This window comes from Electrophorus electricus, chromosome 16, assembly GCF_013358815.1.
Source record: "Electrophorus electricus isolate fEleEle1 chromosome 16, fEleEle1.pri, whole genome shotgun sequence".
NCBI lineage: Eukaryota > Metazoa > Chordata > Actinopteri > Gymnotiformes > Gymnotidae > Electrophorus > Electrophorus electricus.
In genome coordinates, this window is record NC_049550.1 from 14348638 (window position 1) to 14365252 (window position 16615).

Genomic DNA, 16615 nt, shown 5'->3' on the forward strand with positions numbered 1-16615 from the left:
TTAATTTACCAACAGCCAGACGTTTGCTCACACACAACACACAGTAAAGGCAGCTGATTAACCACTTGGTCATGCTGTTGATTGTTCAAAGTGTCCCTCTGCAGTTTTTGTGGTCTTGTTTTGTGCTTGTTTACATCATCTACATTTGTCCCATATGATTTTAGAACTTTATTCCTGCATTATGACCAAATAAATCACGTTCTATATAAGTTGCATAATTCCAACTTCAAAACCTGTTTCTTCAGCTTACTGCTTGTGGTGTTTACTGACGTGAGAAGCACCATTCAATGTATCATCTTTACTGTAAGAGTCAAAATGGTTCTGTGGTAAGATAATGTAACTTTAAGATGTGACTTCATCAAGAAATCCTTCAGAACAGACTTTATGAGGCTTGCGATTTGTGAGTGGGACAACTTTGCCATTGATCCCGAGACTGAGTCTGTCTTTTGTTTGTTCTCTTCTACCATCCCCCTTCATCCTCAGATCATCCCTCCATCCATCCAACACCCCCCCCCCCAACCCTTTTGGGGGATTCATATGCCACACAACCCCCAAAACAACTGTTGTGGGATGACCCTTCGCCTGCCAACACCCTTTGTTACCGAGCAACCAAGAATAAATACAGCCAGCAAATTATACACACGTGTGTATGTGTGTGTGTGTGTGCGTGTCCCCACTTCTGCATTGTTCTTGACCCTGACCTTGCTGCATGCCTTGCATTAAGCACCTGTTTCTTTGTGCTGTGTTATGAGTATGTGTGAGGGACTCTTCAACACTAACACGTATGTCTGCTGTGTGTGTGTGTGTGTGTGTGTGTGTGAAGGACCTTTTAACTTTAACCTGTATGTCTGCTGTGTTTGTGTGCTGTGTGTATGTGTGAGTGACCCTTAACATGTATGTCTGCTGTGTGTGTGTGTGTGTGCGCGCGCGCATGTTTGTGTGTTGTGATTACATGTGAGGGACACTAACACTAACACAAATATTCCTGTGTGTGTGAGGAACCCTTCAATACTAATACATATCTCTGCTCTGTGTGTGTTGGGGGGGGGGGGGGGGGGTGTCTATGCTGTACTCATGATTACAGCAGAATTGATCAGACTTGTGTTCAACTGGCCTGTGCAGAAAACAGCCAGCCAGTTCTACACATTCACAAATCACTGTATGACTAAACTTACTTAATGTAAGTTAACACACTGTAGCATTGTCTAAAAGGAATATATTCATGTTTCCAGTGATATATATATATATATATATATATATATAGAGAGAGAGAGAGAGAGAGAGAGAGAGAGAGAGAGAAAGAGAGAGAGAGTTTGTCAGGCAGACAGGTAGACAACCATGCATTTTTAAAAGATTATTGAAACTACAAGCTTTAATTAATGAAGCTTTACAGTCAGGTCAGATAAGTTCAGGTGAGCTAATACAGTTCACTCACACACGTAGTCAGCTAAACCGGTATTATCTTGATGAGCAGATTCAACTCTGAGCTTTCGATGAAAGAACGACATCCTGTTAAACAGTGCTTGTGTCTGTTGGCCGACAGCGTCCTATTCAACAACCTGTTTTGTTGAATAGCGGGGTGTTTTTGTCACGACCCAACACTGCCAACAGCGCCCTCTGGTGGTCATATATATGCAATAGCTTTAACACCATTAGGTTGGTCGAACTCAACAACCTTTGTCGTTCAGGCAGGTGTGTCTGTGATTTCTCGACGTCAGCAAACAGAATCCTTTCGTGGTTATTAAACCAGGAACCCCGTCTCACTGGTTAACCAACATTATAAAGACCGTAAAGTATTAGCGATGTTGTAGTTGGCCTATTGGTACCAAGCGTGTTATTTTATGCATGTTTATCTATTTTACTGGGTTAATGCACCAATAAAGTATTACCAATATTATAAAGACCATAAAGTATTACCAAGGCTATAATAATGTGTTGTTGTAGTGCTACTTATTTATTTATCCGTATTATAGTTAATATCCCCCAATAATGGTTAAGCTGAAGGGTTTTAAAATGTTTTTAAAATAATTGCATTAGTCGATTCTGTGGCCTAGACCACTAGTCAGCTTCTAGTCACCAGTGTATGTTCTGACTTGTTCTTGGCTAAGGGGTGAGAAACTATTTTCATTTTTAGTTTTATCCATTTATCTCTATTCACCGCATTCACTTTGGACTTTCTCATGAGCAGCCTTGCTGTTTTTTGATATAAATGGAACAACAGGAAGATGGCAGACTCTTGGACTGTTAGAAGCTTACACATACAGAACACAACCAATTAAAAACATTTTAATTAATGTTTACAGAATATTTAAGCTAAAAAAGGTCAAAAGAATTAAAGAAAGAATAAAGAAGGAGTGTGGGCAAAGGGGTTGACCGCCGTTTCCCAAAAAATTATCTTAAAGTTTGAAAAATTACCCATGATGATGTAATTTTCTTTCTGAACCCTTCCAGTTCCTCTCTGTGGCATGAGGAAATAATTTACACCTACATACATATTTAATCTTCATTATATACTCGAACACACACCTATAGGACATATTATTGAGAAAATCAGATTGTGCGTGTGTATATAATTATTTATACACACACAAAGAAAGAATCATTTCCTTAATATGTCCTATAGACATCTGTGTTAAAAAATAAAAGGAACATTTTTCAATGAATGTACATGCTAAAGGCACACAAAGGAATATTTTAGCGCACCTTTAAAGGTTTACTGATTAATACAGACAAACTTAATTTTGGAAAATGAGATTTGCAGTTAAATACAGTATATGTAAGGCCGATCCATGAGAAAACCAAACAACTGGCTCACACCAATAAATGTTCTAGGTTTCATAATACAGGGACAGGAATGTGAATAACATGTTAAACTCTGTTGGGACGAGTTGAGAGGCGTGTAATTCACAACACAGATTAATGGCTTCTTAAGAAAACTGGCTTCCCGAGGCAGTGCAGCGGTCGAAGTTCTCAGCCCAGCCTGCAGGTCCCTACACCCAACACATCATTCGTTTGATTTACTGATTCTTCTCATTATGGCTTCTGACGAGCGTTAGTCACACAGTCAGCCTTCGCTAGCTTCTAGTCACCTGGTCCAGGTGAGCGGTGGGGTGGAGAATCCAGACACGACAGCAGCGAGGTCGAGTTCTTGTCCTGGGGCGACCCACACTGCGCCAGCATCCACAGCCACGCACGGCTGATGGGGCTGGTTAGCCAATCATGAAACACTGACCCATGCCAGGAGTGTCACTGGGAAGCATATCTAGACAGTTCAGAAGCTTGACTGCATGTCCCCACACCACTGAGCCATCCTCCGCACCATGAAAAACACCCTGAAACAAAAACAAATCCAGCCAAAAGACAAAAGCCACCTCTCAAATGGAAGAGACAAACCACCACTGCAGCTGCAGGGAGAGAAAGAGAATGAGTGGAAAGTGTCCCAGCACGCTCCATGCGGTCTCCATTATACCACCGTTCCCCTCTCCATGCTTCTACCCAGCTGCCCAGCTGTGACGGGCAGCCTGTACAGTTCTGTCACCTGATTGCTTCCCAAGCGTGTAAGACAGTCAAGATGCTTAGTAATTTCTCCCAGTCTTGAAAAAAATGGTAGCCCCGTCTTACATGGACAGGAAACGTTGGAAACGTGCATGCATGATAGCGTCAGACAATGCTCATCATTCTAAAGATAAGGTCACCCATTCAGTCTCATTTACTTTACGCTCATTTACATTTTACACCCATTCTGCCTCATTTACACACACACACACACACACACACACACACACACACACGTACATTCCTTGTCCATCAACTCTGTCATATAGTGCTATGCAACATCACTATTATTCTCTTGGGTGTGTGTGTGTTTGAGAAGCTGATAAAGCCTCAGCAGCACCCCCTGGTGGAGCTTTTGACTGGCGTGCTCTTGATCTTGACTTTGGATTTGTCATTGCCTCCGGTGCCGTCACCTGGACCCATTCTCTTCTTGATCTCTGCTGCCATGGTCATGAAGGCCTGCTCCACGTTTATGGAGTTCTTAGCACTCGCCTCGAGGAACGGGATGTCCAGTGAGTCTGCAAAATCCTGAGAGAGGGAGACAAAAATGTTAGGCCAATGCTGCAAGAGAAAATGAATGAGAGAGAGAGAGAGAGAGAGAGAGAGAGAGAGAGAGAGAGAGAGAGAGAGACAAAAAGACTGGGATAGTGCTGCATCTCAACAACCACACAGAATGGCAAGAGACTGCAGCAAATGGCTTCCACTCTTGGAAGGTCTTTAATTCTTCCGGAGCTCATACACAACGTTTACATTTACATTCAAGGCATTTGGCAGACGCTCTTAGTCAGAGCGACTTACAAATGCGCTTTGTCATTTACTCCTAGAATACATCCTAGTACAGTACAGTAGGTTAGAGCCCAATATACCAATGAGCTAGAATACCGTAGAAATACAGGGATCAATGCTGATGCCTAGAAGTACACAATACTTCTATCTGAAACAATGATAAGTGCAATAAACAACTAGAGATTGTTAGTCAACATCGGTGCAATAAACAAGACCCTACATTAAGTACTAGTTGCAGTTAGTCAATATAGGAGCAGGGTTAGTGGTCATTTAAATACTCCACAAATAGATGGGTCTTCAGTCTGCGTTTGAAGACGGCAGCGGATTTCGCTGTCCGGACAGCAAGCAGAAGGTCGTTCCACCGCATGGCTCTAGAAGACCCAGGCGTCTAACCTGTGCCGTTTTGTTGTTCACGACCTTCTTGTTGGTCAGGTCGCTCTTGTTCCCCACAAGGAGCTTGTTCACATTCTTGCTGGCGTAACGGTCTATCTCCTGAAGCCACTGCTTCACGTTGGTAAAGGTCTCCTGAGCACACAGCATTACATAACTACATCTGTTCTAAACAAACATACACGTGCACACGCACACATTTGTCCACTGGGGTGAAAAATAATGGTGGTAATAAATAATAAAATGTTTAAGTAAATTTAGCAAAGTCTATATGATATAAAGTATCATAATTTGGTAGCAACCAGCAATTTTTTTTCCTGTTTGGACAGAGCACTCTCAACCATTTCACTGCGAGTTATACTGTGTATGACTATGTATGTGACGAATAAACCAAACTTGAAACTTGAATTAGTGTCACACATTTAAGGATCTTATCAACTTCCAGAGAAGAGTGTGTCTCAACACTGGCTGTCTAACTCTTTCCCCATCTGCTGAGGTGCAGAGAGCCTCTCCTTTAAACAAGACACTTCGGTTACCAACTTTCCATGGAAAAAAATGGTAAACGGTGGCATTGTGATAGATTTACAGCTCCTGTAGCTTAGCTGGTAAAGCAGGTATGGCAAGGGGTTGGTAACGTCAAGAGAATAGCTTTCAGTTCCAGGTAAACCCAAGACAGTCGTTCTGACGAATGATGTCGCTCTAGATACCAACTGCTGCAAGTGTAATTTATATTCACTGCCTACAAATCAGCTAGACACATGACAAGAAACAGGGACCCCCAAAATGGTAAGGTCTGTTTTTTTTTCAGCAGAAAAAGTGTGGAAAAAGCTTTTCTGTCTGCATTTGCTTCTAAGTGAGCCACCTGGCATCTGTGGGCTCCTAGTCTCTATCTCTGAGCAGCACGGTGGCACTGACGCAGTAGCAGCGCCAGCGACTCACCTGGTCTGTGACGTCATAAACCACGATGATTCCGTGGGCTCCCCGGTAGTAGCTGGAGGTGATGGTACGGAAGCGCTCCTGGCCTGCCGTGTCCCACTGAACAGCACGTGCACGCAAGCACGTGCGCACACACATACACACATACAGAGATCAACACAAGTCCAGCAACCCACTGTTGCCCTGCCACTCACACAGGCAAGTTTAAATTTAAGGCATCATCACTCTAGTGAAAATGAAAAAAAAAAACGCTTTTACACGATTTACAAAGCAAAGAAATGTATTAAAGGCATTCACCATAAGGGATGGTTTGTATTACGGGTTATGGCTAGTCTCTGTAGCTGTTGAATGAAATGGCAGTATCATCAGTGCGCTCCCCCACACATGCCACTAGCAGGTCTCAGTAAATGCAGGACTCACAATCTGTAACATGATGTCTCAAAATCAGTGGTTTGACGACTTACAATCTGCAGTTTGATGGTCTTGCCATCCAGATCTATTGTTCTGATTTTGAAGTCCACGCCGATCGTGCTGATATAGCTTTCGGTGTACATGTCGTCCTGGTCAGAGAGGGAGACAGAGAGACAGGGAAGATCACTCTGCTGTCCCTACGCAATGGCTGGACAGGTGGGCTGTCGGGCAACAGCTGTTATTTCACTCCAGATGGACACCAGTGAGAAGCTGCTCGCGAGCTCGTGCCTGCTTATCAGGTGTGACTAAAAAAAGGAGTCTTGAGGATGGAAAATGAATTCCTAACGCTCATAATCCTTTCACTTCTGCGGCAGTTGCATCAGGTTAATTAGTGGACTCTTGCTCTTAACATGCTTGTAGGGAAATCGACTCCTTTAACAGTGCTTTTCTGTACTTTTGCCTCAGCAGTAGAAATATATGGATTAAACACTCAACAAATTCTACTCTAAATGTAAAAAAAAAAACGAAAAAAAACCCAACGTAATTTCCTAATTAAGTTGTAGTTCTGTGAGGTGTTTGATGGTCACTCACTGCAAAACGGAGGAGAAGGCAAGACTTGCCAACCCCCGAGTCTCCGATCAGCAGCAGTTTAAACAGATAGTCACTGCAAGAGACAGACACACGGATCAGACCACGGCAATCAAATCTGACAAGGAATAAATCAACCTGGGGGGGGGTTGTCTGGGGAGAGTTTAGAAAAGCAACACTTGTGCTGGTGACTTTTGAGAACAGAACTCTTGCTGCTGCTGATATTAATGCTGATTATTAATTTTTATTTTGAAATTGGCAAAGAATTCTGCTTAGCACCTACCACTACACCTCAAAAAAACCCACAACAACAACAAAACAAAACAGACAGGGGCCGGTTGGCCTGCATGTCATACAATGGCTGCTCATTGTCAAAGCAGTTGGGTTTTTTTTGGCCACAGTGAAAACCAGATTCTCTGTAAACAAACAAATCTGGTTTGGAGGATGGTAAAGATACTGGCCTGCTAATGATGGAAAAGCCTGCTTACCTTGGCTGAGGCCAGCTTATTCATGAGCCTGTCTGCACCATCACCATCCGCACGCTACCCCACCTACCTAGCACTACTGCAGCCTCCTCTCACCCCCTTCATCGATCATCTATCAGGTTAAGAGAAACATAATGCTGCCCGGCTAAAGTAATGCAATGTATCATACATTTCCCCCTTCGTAAATCTCAATAGGACAGCTAATTAAGCAGACCTGATCAAACGATAGGAAGGATAACGTAACAGTAAGGCATCCTCCACACACAATGGCTCTGATGCTCATTAATCTATTATAATAGTGCTTTTCTTTACAATCCATTACATTTGGTGATGATCAGCAGGTAATACTATAGCAAGTACATGCTTTGGAGTAAGTACCAAAAAAAGCAAAATATCAAGCACTGAGGTCTGTGAGCAATAGTCTAGCTAGAAAGCAGCTGTTTGTGTCGTTTGACTCAATTGTGTTTGTCTGACAACTGCAGGGAGAAACACCTACTTTCAGTCTCCTTGTTAAAGACTGAAAATCTTGTAGTTCTTTTATATCTGTTGTTGATCGATCTGAATGAAAATACAAAGTGACGCGATCAATCAGATGGACAGGCGGTCTCTCCTTGTTACATGAAACTACGATTAGATTTTACCATCTGAACACACACAACACTGAACACAGTTGCATAGATAAATCATATAATCAACACGGTAACAGTTTTAGCATTTGTTTTTTAATATTTAGAAAACGTCAAGGCCCAGTAAAGAGTTTAACATAAAAACGACATTTCAGAAGACCTAGCAAAGGTAATGTAACCCTGGTAACTGAGGATAGCTAGAGCTAATAAACAATCCTCAGTTTATTGGCCCGTCCAGCCTCTTTGGGAAGCAGCTAGGAGTAGAAATTTAGAGATTCTTCACTGCTGTCGACGGCTCTACAGCTAGCCAAGTTAATTAACTAGCTAGATAGCCAAGTTAGCTAATTAACCAACAGGTGTATAGCAAAACAAAGTTAGTTTCCATTCAGCTGTTAGTTAGCTTACTTAACCACCAAGATAGTCATTGTAGCTAGCAACAGTGGTAGCAAAGCCAACATCCTAGCTACTCTCAGTTTGAACAGAAAGTTAGCTAGGTTAACCTGCATAACCTCCGAAAAATTAAACTTTCTCGAGTAACCACGAAGTTAGCGACGGTTAAACAGGTTGGCAAATCTCCCGCCGGTGTCCAAGCCTGCTTAGCAAGGGCGTTATCCAGTTGGACACTTTAAACGGACTACAGCACGACACTGCTGTCAACGTCGCGTCTAAAGCTAGTGTTCTGTTTACATTACCCACCTAGCTTTAGCCAACTATCCAGTAACTCAACTTACTATTCGGGATTCATTGTTGAGATCACCCGGGGAAGTTTGAGTAGATTTGGTGACTTCCTTTCCACGAAAATGTCGAATTCTTCTGTCTTTTTGATATTAATTGTCGTAGTATGTTTTTTCCCGAGCCGGGTGAACTGGTATTCTGCTGTCAGAATATGATAACGATAACTGTTGTGAAGTTTCAACAATCTTACACATCAAAATAACTCAAGTCATTGTTCTAAAAGACCTGCCAAAATAAGAGTTTCAAAACAACGTTTCAAGTGTACTTGTAGAATATCAAATTACAAAAGAATAAAATTGAGTTTAGCTATAATAATTACGAAGCTAATAAGCTAATTGTAGACTTTATCTAGAGCGGTAAAAAAAAAAACCTTTAAAGTTATATTTGATTTGCTACACGTTGCACTCTTGTCAAAACATCTATATCAGCTTTTTTGTTTAAATGTCGACAAATAATTTGCAAAACTTCGCAGCGGAGACTGCAATGGTTTATTTACACTCGTATTTGACTTTTTTTTTTATCTCTTCAGATCGACTGTGGTCAATTGCAGCTAGCTTCACGAAGTTATCTTGCCACCGTGGCTTCTCCACAGACGTCAATATCAACTCCAAAACAAACGGCTGAACCTTCGTTGAAAAATTTATCAACGTTTATGTATTCTGAGCATGACATAGCGTGTTTGAAATGGCCTATTGTCTTAAACTAGGAACATAATTTAACGTACTGTGATATTCTTCAAACAATCTTCCCTAGAGGGCGCCAAAATAAAGACTATTCTTAGAGTACAGAGACCCCTGCACCGTTCAGAATATAAACTAGGCGCTTGTAGCGAGGGAAAAAAATAATAGATGAAAAGAAAATGCGTTTTTAACAGGAAACGATGAGCTTGGCTAATGCAGAAGGCTTTCTACAATTCTGTTGTCACAACCCCCCACCCCCGACATCCGAGCTGTACTGATTACTCGGGAAGGTCATTGAGGAAATGGGGAAAGAGATCAAAGACAAATTTGTAACTTAAGGAACGTGTGATAGAGTGTGGCATAAAAATTAAGAGCTCACATATAGACGAAGAGCATTAATTGGACCAACACACACACACACACACACACACACACACACACACACACACACACACACACAAAACACAGGTAAAGTGCAACACTGTTTGTGCACGTAGGCTCTCTTACTGTGTCTCTGTTATCATTGTGCCTTCATCACTCCCAGAATAATTTAACCAACTTGGTAATGGAGGGAGTGCCGTCATTCTGCCAAATGCCATCTCCAGTGACCTGCTCTGGAGTCTGGGAGCCTGGGGCTCTCGCTCTCTCTCTCTTTCTCTTTTTTCTCCCACTCCTCTCTTTCTCTACCTCTTTTCCCTCTGCTTCTCTTTATCTTTTCTCTAGTTCATTCCCCTCCTCTATTTCTTTCACTCTTTCTCTTCCCCTGCCTCTCAAGTGACACAGAGAGACTTTGAGGCCCCTCTGTGTGGAAATGCTACCATTCCACCAACACTCCTCCTGTTGTGCATTCTACCCATAGTGCATTCTGTTATTGAATAATGAAGTGTGTGTGTGTGTGTGTGTGCGTGCGTGTGTGTGTGTGCGTGCGTGCGTGTGCGTGTGTGTGCGGCCGTGCGTGCGGTACAAAAGGTTTAGATTGCGTACATTACAGTATGCGCATACAGCTTTGAGTTTAAAATCAATGTTCGTATTAATACTTTTAACTGAGATAAAAAGAGGATAATAGACATTTCAATCTACATGCACAGTACACGATGCTACAAATAAGTGCTAAACTACACTATACATATGCAGGTCTTTTACATGAGCGCAGGTCAGGTCTGTTCAGGCCCTTCAGAGGCACACTACATGTGGCTAGCAGAGCTCGATCTCTCGTCGCTTTCTCACTGTCACAATCTAGTAGCTGAAGTGGCTGTTTTTGCCCTTCTTTGTCCTGTCCTGTGTTTGTCTTGTCTTATCTTTGTCCTGTCCTGCGCCTGTTCTCCGGACAGAAATGCTCTGCTGTTCAGGCACGTGCACACGCTCAAATGCACATGACTGCGTTGAGACTTGTGACGACCTTAAAATAAGCATGACCTTGTGCGTCTTTAAGCCAAACTCCAGCCTAAAAGGTCTTTGAACAGAGGTCTATTCTTAGCCGTTGCTAAATCACCGCTAAGCTTCATCCTGAAGCTAAGCTCTGACATAAGCAAAGGCACAAAAATGTTTTAAATCATAAAGACTATTTTGGTTTTAACCCCATTTTTACAGCTGAGGCCCAGCACCACATTCTGGTATAATGTAATGCGCAAGTTGGTATCCTTGAGAGGTCATCTGTTGCACCAGGAACCCCACAGAACAACAGCCAACATTTACTATTATAAATAGACCTGTCTGCTGATCTGACCACACACAGGGAGAATCCCGGGGGGGGGGGGAGTGTGTAAAAAAGCTTTGAATGTGAAGAAAGGAGTGAAAATGACTATACAGAAATAAAGCTGCTGAAACAGATGACAATAGAATAAGTCTATTGTACATGGGGGCTTTATGATTAAGATGACATGCGTGAACAGGCCTCTGAGATTGCTGCTTATTGTCCCTGCAGAACTTGTCCAGGCCTACTCTGCAGCTTTTGGGAATGGAATGCGAGTGCAGGAATGGTCGAAGGTCAGCGGGTGGCTAAGGCTCAATTTTACCTCCAAATAATTTTGAAAGCTACTGCACTAGTTATTCGATGACCCTTGGGCATAAAATATTTTTCCCCCCAGTCAGTCCAGTTGGAGGTGATTTATTGGAGGGGTCCCATTTCCAAAGTGACTGTGTGTATGTGTGTGTGTGTGTGATCATTGTCTCCTTGCTACTGTTTTTCTCATCAGTGTGTTTGATAGTTTTTTTCCTCCCCTTCTTGGTTTGTTTTCTCTCCATCACAATGCAGCGAGACCTTTGTTTGTGTAAACGAACTGAATGGAGACCACTCAAACGGAATAAACCCATTAAACAACCCCTCCTCACTCAGGACGGAGCGCAGCAGGACGGCTGATGTCAGCCTGGCCCGGAGAACAACAGGACAGAGCAAGGAGCAGGGTGCACGTCGCTGCCGTGTTCCTCTGCTCCCGATACAACACATCAGAGAAGGTGAGCTCATCACCTGAGGCCCAGCCAGCCGGCATGAGGGCAGGTGCTCCAGTTCCTGCAGGTGCGCGACATCTCTGGGCATGCATGCTGCTTGCCCTCAATCGTATGAAACGCCGTATCAGATAGATAGAGAAAGTGGACGGATAGAGAAAGTGGACAGGCTGCCCTGGCAGGACGCCAGCACGCTATCAGAACACAGCAAACTTTGCTACATGGCTGCATGACTCGAGCTGTGCGCACGGGAGCGGATGAGAGACTGCCAGAGAGAGGGCAGAGGCACACGGGACACGTGCGGAGCAGGAAAACGGTGGCGAGAGAATCGCGGAGAGGAAAGCACGAGCGCGAGTGTGTGCTGGAAAAAGTCAACAGGGAGGGCGGAACGACACAAAAGTAGGAGAGCGCGAACAAGAGAGAGGATAAAAAAGAGGGCATGGGTGTGTGTGCAAGGCAGAAAGGAAGGGTGGATCCAAAAAGTAGAGGAGAGAAGAAGAATGGGGGTGTGAGGATGAAAAAGTGTACGTGCGAAAAAGAGAGGGAATTAGAAATAGTTTGACAGAGCGAGACAGGGAGGGAAGGATAGCAGCATGGGGTAAGGCGGGGGTGAGGGGGCGGAGCTAACATTTAGACTAAGAGCGAGCATGTTTGATTGACAGGTGAGGGGGGTATAATTTCACCAAAGGCAAGTATATAAGTTGAAGTCAGGAGTCCCATGCATTACAGAATAAATCTGAAGAGCCTTGGGAACCATCTATTCGTAACCAGCCGTCTAAGAAGACCTTGAGACTCCAGTAAGGTATGGCACAGTGCTTGAGTGTGTGCAATGATGCTGTTTTTGGCTATCTCACATTCTTTTTATGTGTCTGCACTCAAAGATACCTTTTGCAAATTGCGCTCGCATTAATATTTATTGTGATGTTTTGAACAAACCAAAAAGATACAGTTCAAATATTTATTGATTAGTAAATTGTAATTAATCATTAAGAATATCACAAAATCACAAAAAACATTTTAAGTATGCATTGTAATTTGCACGTCACTACTGACCTTCTCAATAAAATGCATTACAGGATAAAAAGAATTTAAACTGAACCGTTAAGACTTTCCTTGCCGGTTACATATAATATGCTGAGCATATGTGGCATATGTGTGTGAACGTGCGTGGAGAGGGTGTGTGTGATCCTAATGCATCTGGTTTATATTGGAGTGGGACATGGAAAAGTGAGAATATGGGAGCAAGAGTGTGTGTGTGTGTGTGTGTGTGTGTGTGTGTGTGGGGGGGTGGGTGGGTGGGTATGTGGGACGGAGAGAGGGTATTTTTTTTTAATCCCCAAGGGCATTCTGTCCCTTCTGACCTTGCAAAAAAAAATCTTCAAAGAGAAAAAAAACTTTAAACATGATTTCTTTTACAAAACATTTAACATATCTTGAATGAGTTATTATATTTTATATACAACTTTTAAGTTGAAAGTTGGAAAAGTTGACTGAATACTGTGAAATAAAACTAATGTTGCACGTATCCTGAAGAGGCCAAGGCAGACAAACTGAGGAGGCAAAATTATAGGCTTTATGTTTAATTTCATGTTTGCACACTGAAGAAGTAATTGACTGTGTGCTGTGTAAGAACCTCGAGGCTCCATCCGGAGTTGCAGTGCACTGGAGTGTCACAGCAAGCACAGGAGCTGCGGTTTGACCTTTCAGACCTTTGTTTTCCGGCTCTGGGTTAATATTACGCTCAGGGCCGCGCATGTGCGCACACTCACACACATGCGCCTAGGGAGAGATATGCACTGGAGCCACTGTGTTTCCTCTCCACACAGACAATGTCTGACTACGACCTGATTCTGAAGTGCTGGCCACCCGTGGAAGCCGACTACACTGGTTACGGAGGAGCAGTTCTGGGCCGGTCAGTATCGCACCGAACAGGACAACTTTCATTTACAGCACTCCCGAGGACCAGGGTACTGCGGAGCTTTAGTGGGGAAGTAGTCTGGTTCGATGACTAAAGCAGACTGAATTTGGCTGTTCTTGGAAAACACCAGAATTCTGGTTCTGGTTCTGGTTCTCCAGCCGTCTACCTGCCTTTTAACTCACTTTGTCTTTTTTTCGTTTTTGCCCTAGCTCTAAGTGAAGAAGTAACAGGATGCTGGAGCAGACTGAACTCACCACATGGACAATAGGCTCTTTATTTCTTCCCTGTCTCTCTCTCTCTCTCTCTCTCTCTCTCTCTCGCTCTTTCGCTCTCTCTGTCCCCTGAAAGCAGCACAGGTCATCTAGCCAGTGAAGATCCCAGTCTTGATAATGAAGCCTTTCTCTCATTCCCTGCAGTGCTTTCCCTCCCAGTGTGGCAAAATGACACTAATTTCCGTTCAGTACATATACACATTTATTATTCTGTTGTTTACTACATAAATATTATCTATTATCTGTATTTGTAATCCATCTATTTTAGTGCAGTATAGTATTATAGCATTGTGGTATAGCATTGAATTAAGAGTTATTTCTCTCTCTCTCTTTCTCTCTCTCTCTTCAGTCTGTTTGTCGAACATCCTGACACCATCAAGTTCTTCCCTAAGTTCGCGAATATCCCACGCGGTAGCCTGGCGGGGCATCCTGACGTAGCGGCCCACGGAGCCACTGTGCTGAAGAAGGTAGCCGAGCTGGTCAAAACCAAGGGGAACCACACCGGTATCCTCAAGACTCTCGCCACCAGCCACGCCAACCAGCACAAGATCCCCATTATCAACTTCAAGGTGCCGCTCCTGTCTCTGCTTCCTTTATCCCTCTCGTTCTCTTCGCTATCGTTTAACACTCCTTTATCTACTTATTACCCCTTATTACATGTCTGCGGGAGCGAAAGGGTCTGTGATAAACTGCGCACACGATAAGCGCTCTATAAGCATTCCCTTACTTGTTGGCTGTGAGCCACTGCGCCCCCTACAGGGCCTCACACAGACTGCTTTGACTAACCGTGTAGCTTGGCAGAAATGGAAGATGATTGCGTTCAGTAGAAAGCTTGATTTTATTCTCAGACCCTAAAGGAAACACGTGAATGTTTTTTGTGACCCCCCCAGCTGCTCAGCGAGTGCCTGTGCGTTGTGATGAAAGAGAAGGCAGGAGCTGATGCTGCTACCCAGGATGCCCTCAGGAGAGTGCTCAGCTGTGTCACCAGCGAGGTTGATGGATTTTACAAGGAGTTGGGCTACGCTGGTTAGGCGGATCCCGACTCGTCGAACCCCTGCCCTAGCCGGGGTAAAGCTATAATGCTTTTATATAGACAATGGGAGTACACTATAATCAAAGTACCATTTTTACTGTCTTTGTGAGGACGCTATGTGTAAGGTCTAGTATCTGTGGAAAGTTATTCATAATCAGCTATGCCCTAAAAAATCAGTAAAGGAATGACGACGCTAACATGAACAGAACCTGAGCCACGAGGTTATCGTTAATGAGGCCTGTACGTGACATGAATTACTTAGCTATGTGTGTCTTTACTGTGACAAGAATGAAAAAGTGGTGGTGGGTTTGAGGGTGATGTTTTTTTAAACACCTGTGCATGTGATGTCATCAAATTGGTGACCCTCTTAGTCTCTGTTAGGGTCTCAGGATGATTTGCCGGCCCAAACTACCCATAATCCTCCCCACACACCAGTCACTCTGACGGATCAGGCCACCGAGATGGTCACTGAGTCACATATGCCATATGTGACTGCATGTACCAATGCTGTGGTCTGAGAAGTTGTTGAAATAAAAGTTGGTGAAGACCTGCTGAATGTGGAGTCACTGCGGGCTCCTTCAGAGTGCCTGTGGTGTGTTTAGTCCAAGCACAGCTATGCTGTCCCTCAAGCATCTGTCTGTCCCATTAGCGCCATTAATCCGTAACTTGCTTTGAAAAAAAAAATCTAATCGCTTTGTTTGACTGTTTGACTCAATCGCTGATCAGTAATAAAGCCTTTCCTTTACTGACGTACTGACTCAGGCTGCCTTTTGTTCTTTATCAGTCTAGTTGTACAACAGCATCACATTACCGCCTTAATTTATGATAAAACATTTAGATAAATACAGTGGAACTGGAAAGCTACAGTTAAAGCTACAGACATCCCAAAGCTAAACTACAATGTACTTTTGCACTGAGCTAATATAAAAGGTGTGATTCAATGAAAAGAATTTTCAACGCTGTTAACTTTTCTTAAGTTATAGTTCGAGCGAGACATATTTATCCTGAACCAACACCTCATGATGACATCAGCGAGTGACTTGTGTTTAAGGTGGCCTTGAAACAGAGCCAGTAAACATTGCTCAAGTTAGCTCAGTGGTACCTTAAGTGCTACCTTAAACTAGACCAGAAATGACCTAACTGATCTATTAAACCTGCCTCATAATTTTGAAAAACAAATAAAACAAGAACGGACAGAAAACTGACAAATAAAACAAGCGCGGAGAAATTAGACAAGATTGCCAGTGGCAACCATGAAAAAAAGGCAAACAAAGAAAAGTGCTCCCTTCAACAACAAAAACAACAGTAGCCGCTAGCTGTGTGTGTGCGTGTGTGCATATGCAACCAGTTTATTACCATGGCGAAATACTTTGGGTAAAGTTCAAAATTGACCACATTTCTGTCTCACTCAGACATGCATGCATGCAGGCACAGACAGACACACACACATATTTTATTCATGTCATGCTTCTTTCCATGCTTCTTATCACTGTAGCGGACGTGACTACAGGCACAGCACTGAGTGTTTTTTGTTTTTTTTTTCTGACGAGACCCCACCCCCCCAAGCCCAAACCCCACCCCCGTAACCCGTGACAACTACTGGAGGACATCTGTAACTGCAGCTCCTCGCTTGCCTCAGCCAGTACCTGTCCTCAAAATGACCCTCAGTGCGACCCTGACATTCGTCCTCAACCAATCGCAAACCATTTGCTCCGGCACCATGGGATAAAGTTGCTGATGTCCTTTAATGGTTCT

General features: G+C 43.4%; 2 protein-coding genes across 3 annotated transcripts; one reads left to right on the top strand and one right to left on the bottom strand.

Annotated features, from left to right (window-relative positions):
* Positions 1-2700: 2700 nt before the first annotated feature.
* On the bottom strand, positions 2701-8677 carry rab1aa (RAB1A, member RAS oncogene family a). The gene is made up of 6 exons (XM_027031515.2): positions 8509-8677; positions 6670-6742; positions 6132-6227; positions 5671-5766; positions 4735-4866; positions 2701-4083 (listed from the first exon to the last, which is right to left on the bottom strand). The coding sequence occupies exons 1-6, from the start codon at positions 8520-8522 to the stop codon at positions 3886-3888; spliced, it is 609 nt and encodes a 202-aa protein (XP_026887316.2). The 5' UTR covers positions 8523-8677; the 3' UTR covers positions 2701-3885.
* A 3654-nt stretch (positions 8678-12331) lies between these two features.
* On the top strand, positions 12332-15610 carry mb (myoglobin). 2 transcript variants are annotated; one of them, XM_027031513.2, is made up of 4 exons: positions 12332-12439; positions 13464-13549; positions 14177-14396; positions 14718-15610. In XM_027031513.2, the coding sequence occupies exons 2-4, from the start codon at positions 13467-13469 to the stop codon at positions 14856-14858; spliced, it is 444 nt and encodes a 147-aa protein (XP_026887314.2). In that variant the 5' UTR covers positions 12332-12439; positions 13464-13466; the 3' UTR covers positions 14859-15610. The 2 variants fall into 2 exon arrangements, with proteins under 2 accessions (XP_026887314.2, XP_026887315.2); XM_027031514.2 differs by lacking the exons at positions 12332-12439; positions 13464-13549 and adding an exon at positions 13816-14015.
* The last annotated feature ends 1005 nt before the right edge of the window (positions 15611-16615 follow it).

What these genes read in the sequence shown, in the direction of transcription:
- rab1aa (XM_027031515.2), bottom strand. An exon ending in TTTATGACGTCACAGACCAG is followed by an intron (nt 4,867 to 5,670) that starts GTGAGTCGCTGG and finishes CTGTGTGCTCAG; the next exon opens with GAGACCTTTACCAACGTGAA. An exon ending in TGAACAACAAAACGGCACAG is followed by an intron (nt 4,084 to 4,734) that starts GTTAGACGCCTG and finishes TCCCTCTCTCAG; the next exon opens with GATTTTGCAGACTCACTGGA.
- mb (XM_027031513.2), top strand. Translation starts at nt 13,467, where the DNA reads ATGTCTGACTACGACCTGATTCTGAAGTGCTGGCCACCCGTGGAAGCC. An exon ending in GGAGGAGCAGTTCTGGGCCG is followed by an intron (nt 13,550 to 14,176) that starts GTCAGTATCGCA and finishes CTCTCTCTTCAG; the next exon opens with TCTGTTTGTCGAACATCCTG. An exon ending in TCCCCATTATCAACTTCAAG is followed by an intron (nt 14,397 to 14,717) that starts GTGCCGCTCCTG and finishes TGACCCCCCCAG; the next exon opens with CTGCTCAGCGAGTGCCTGTG.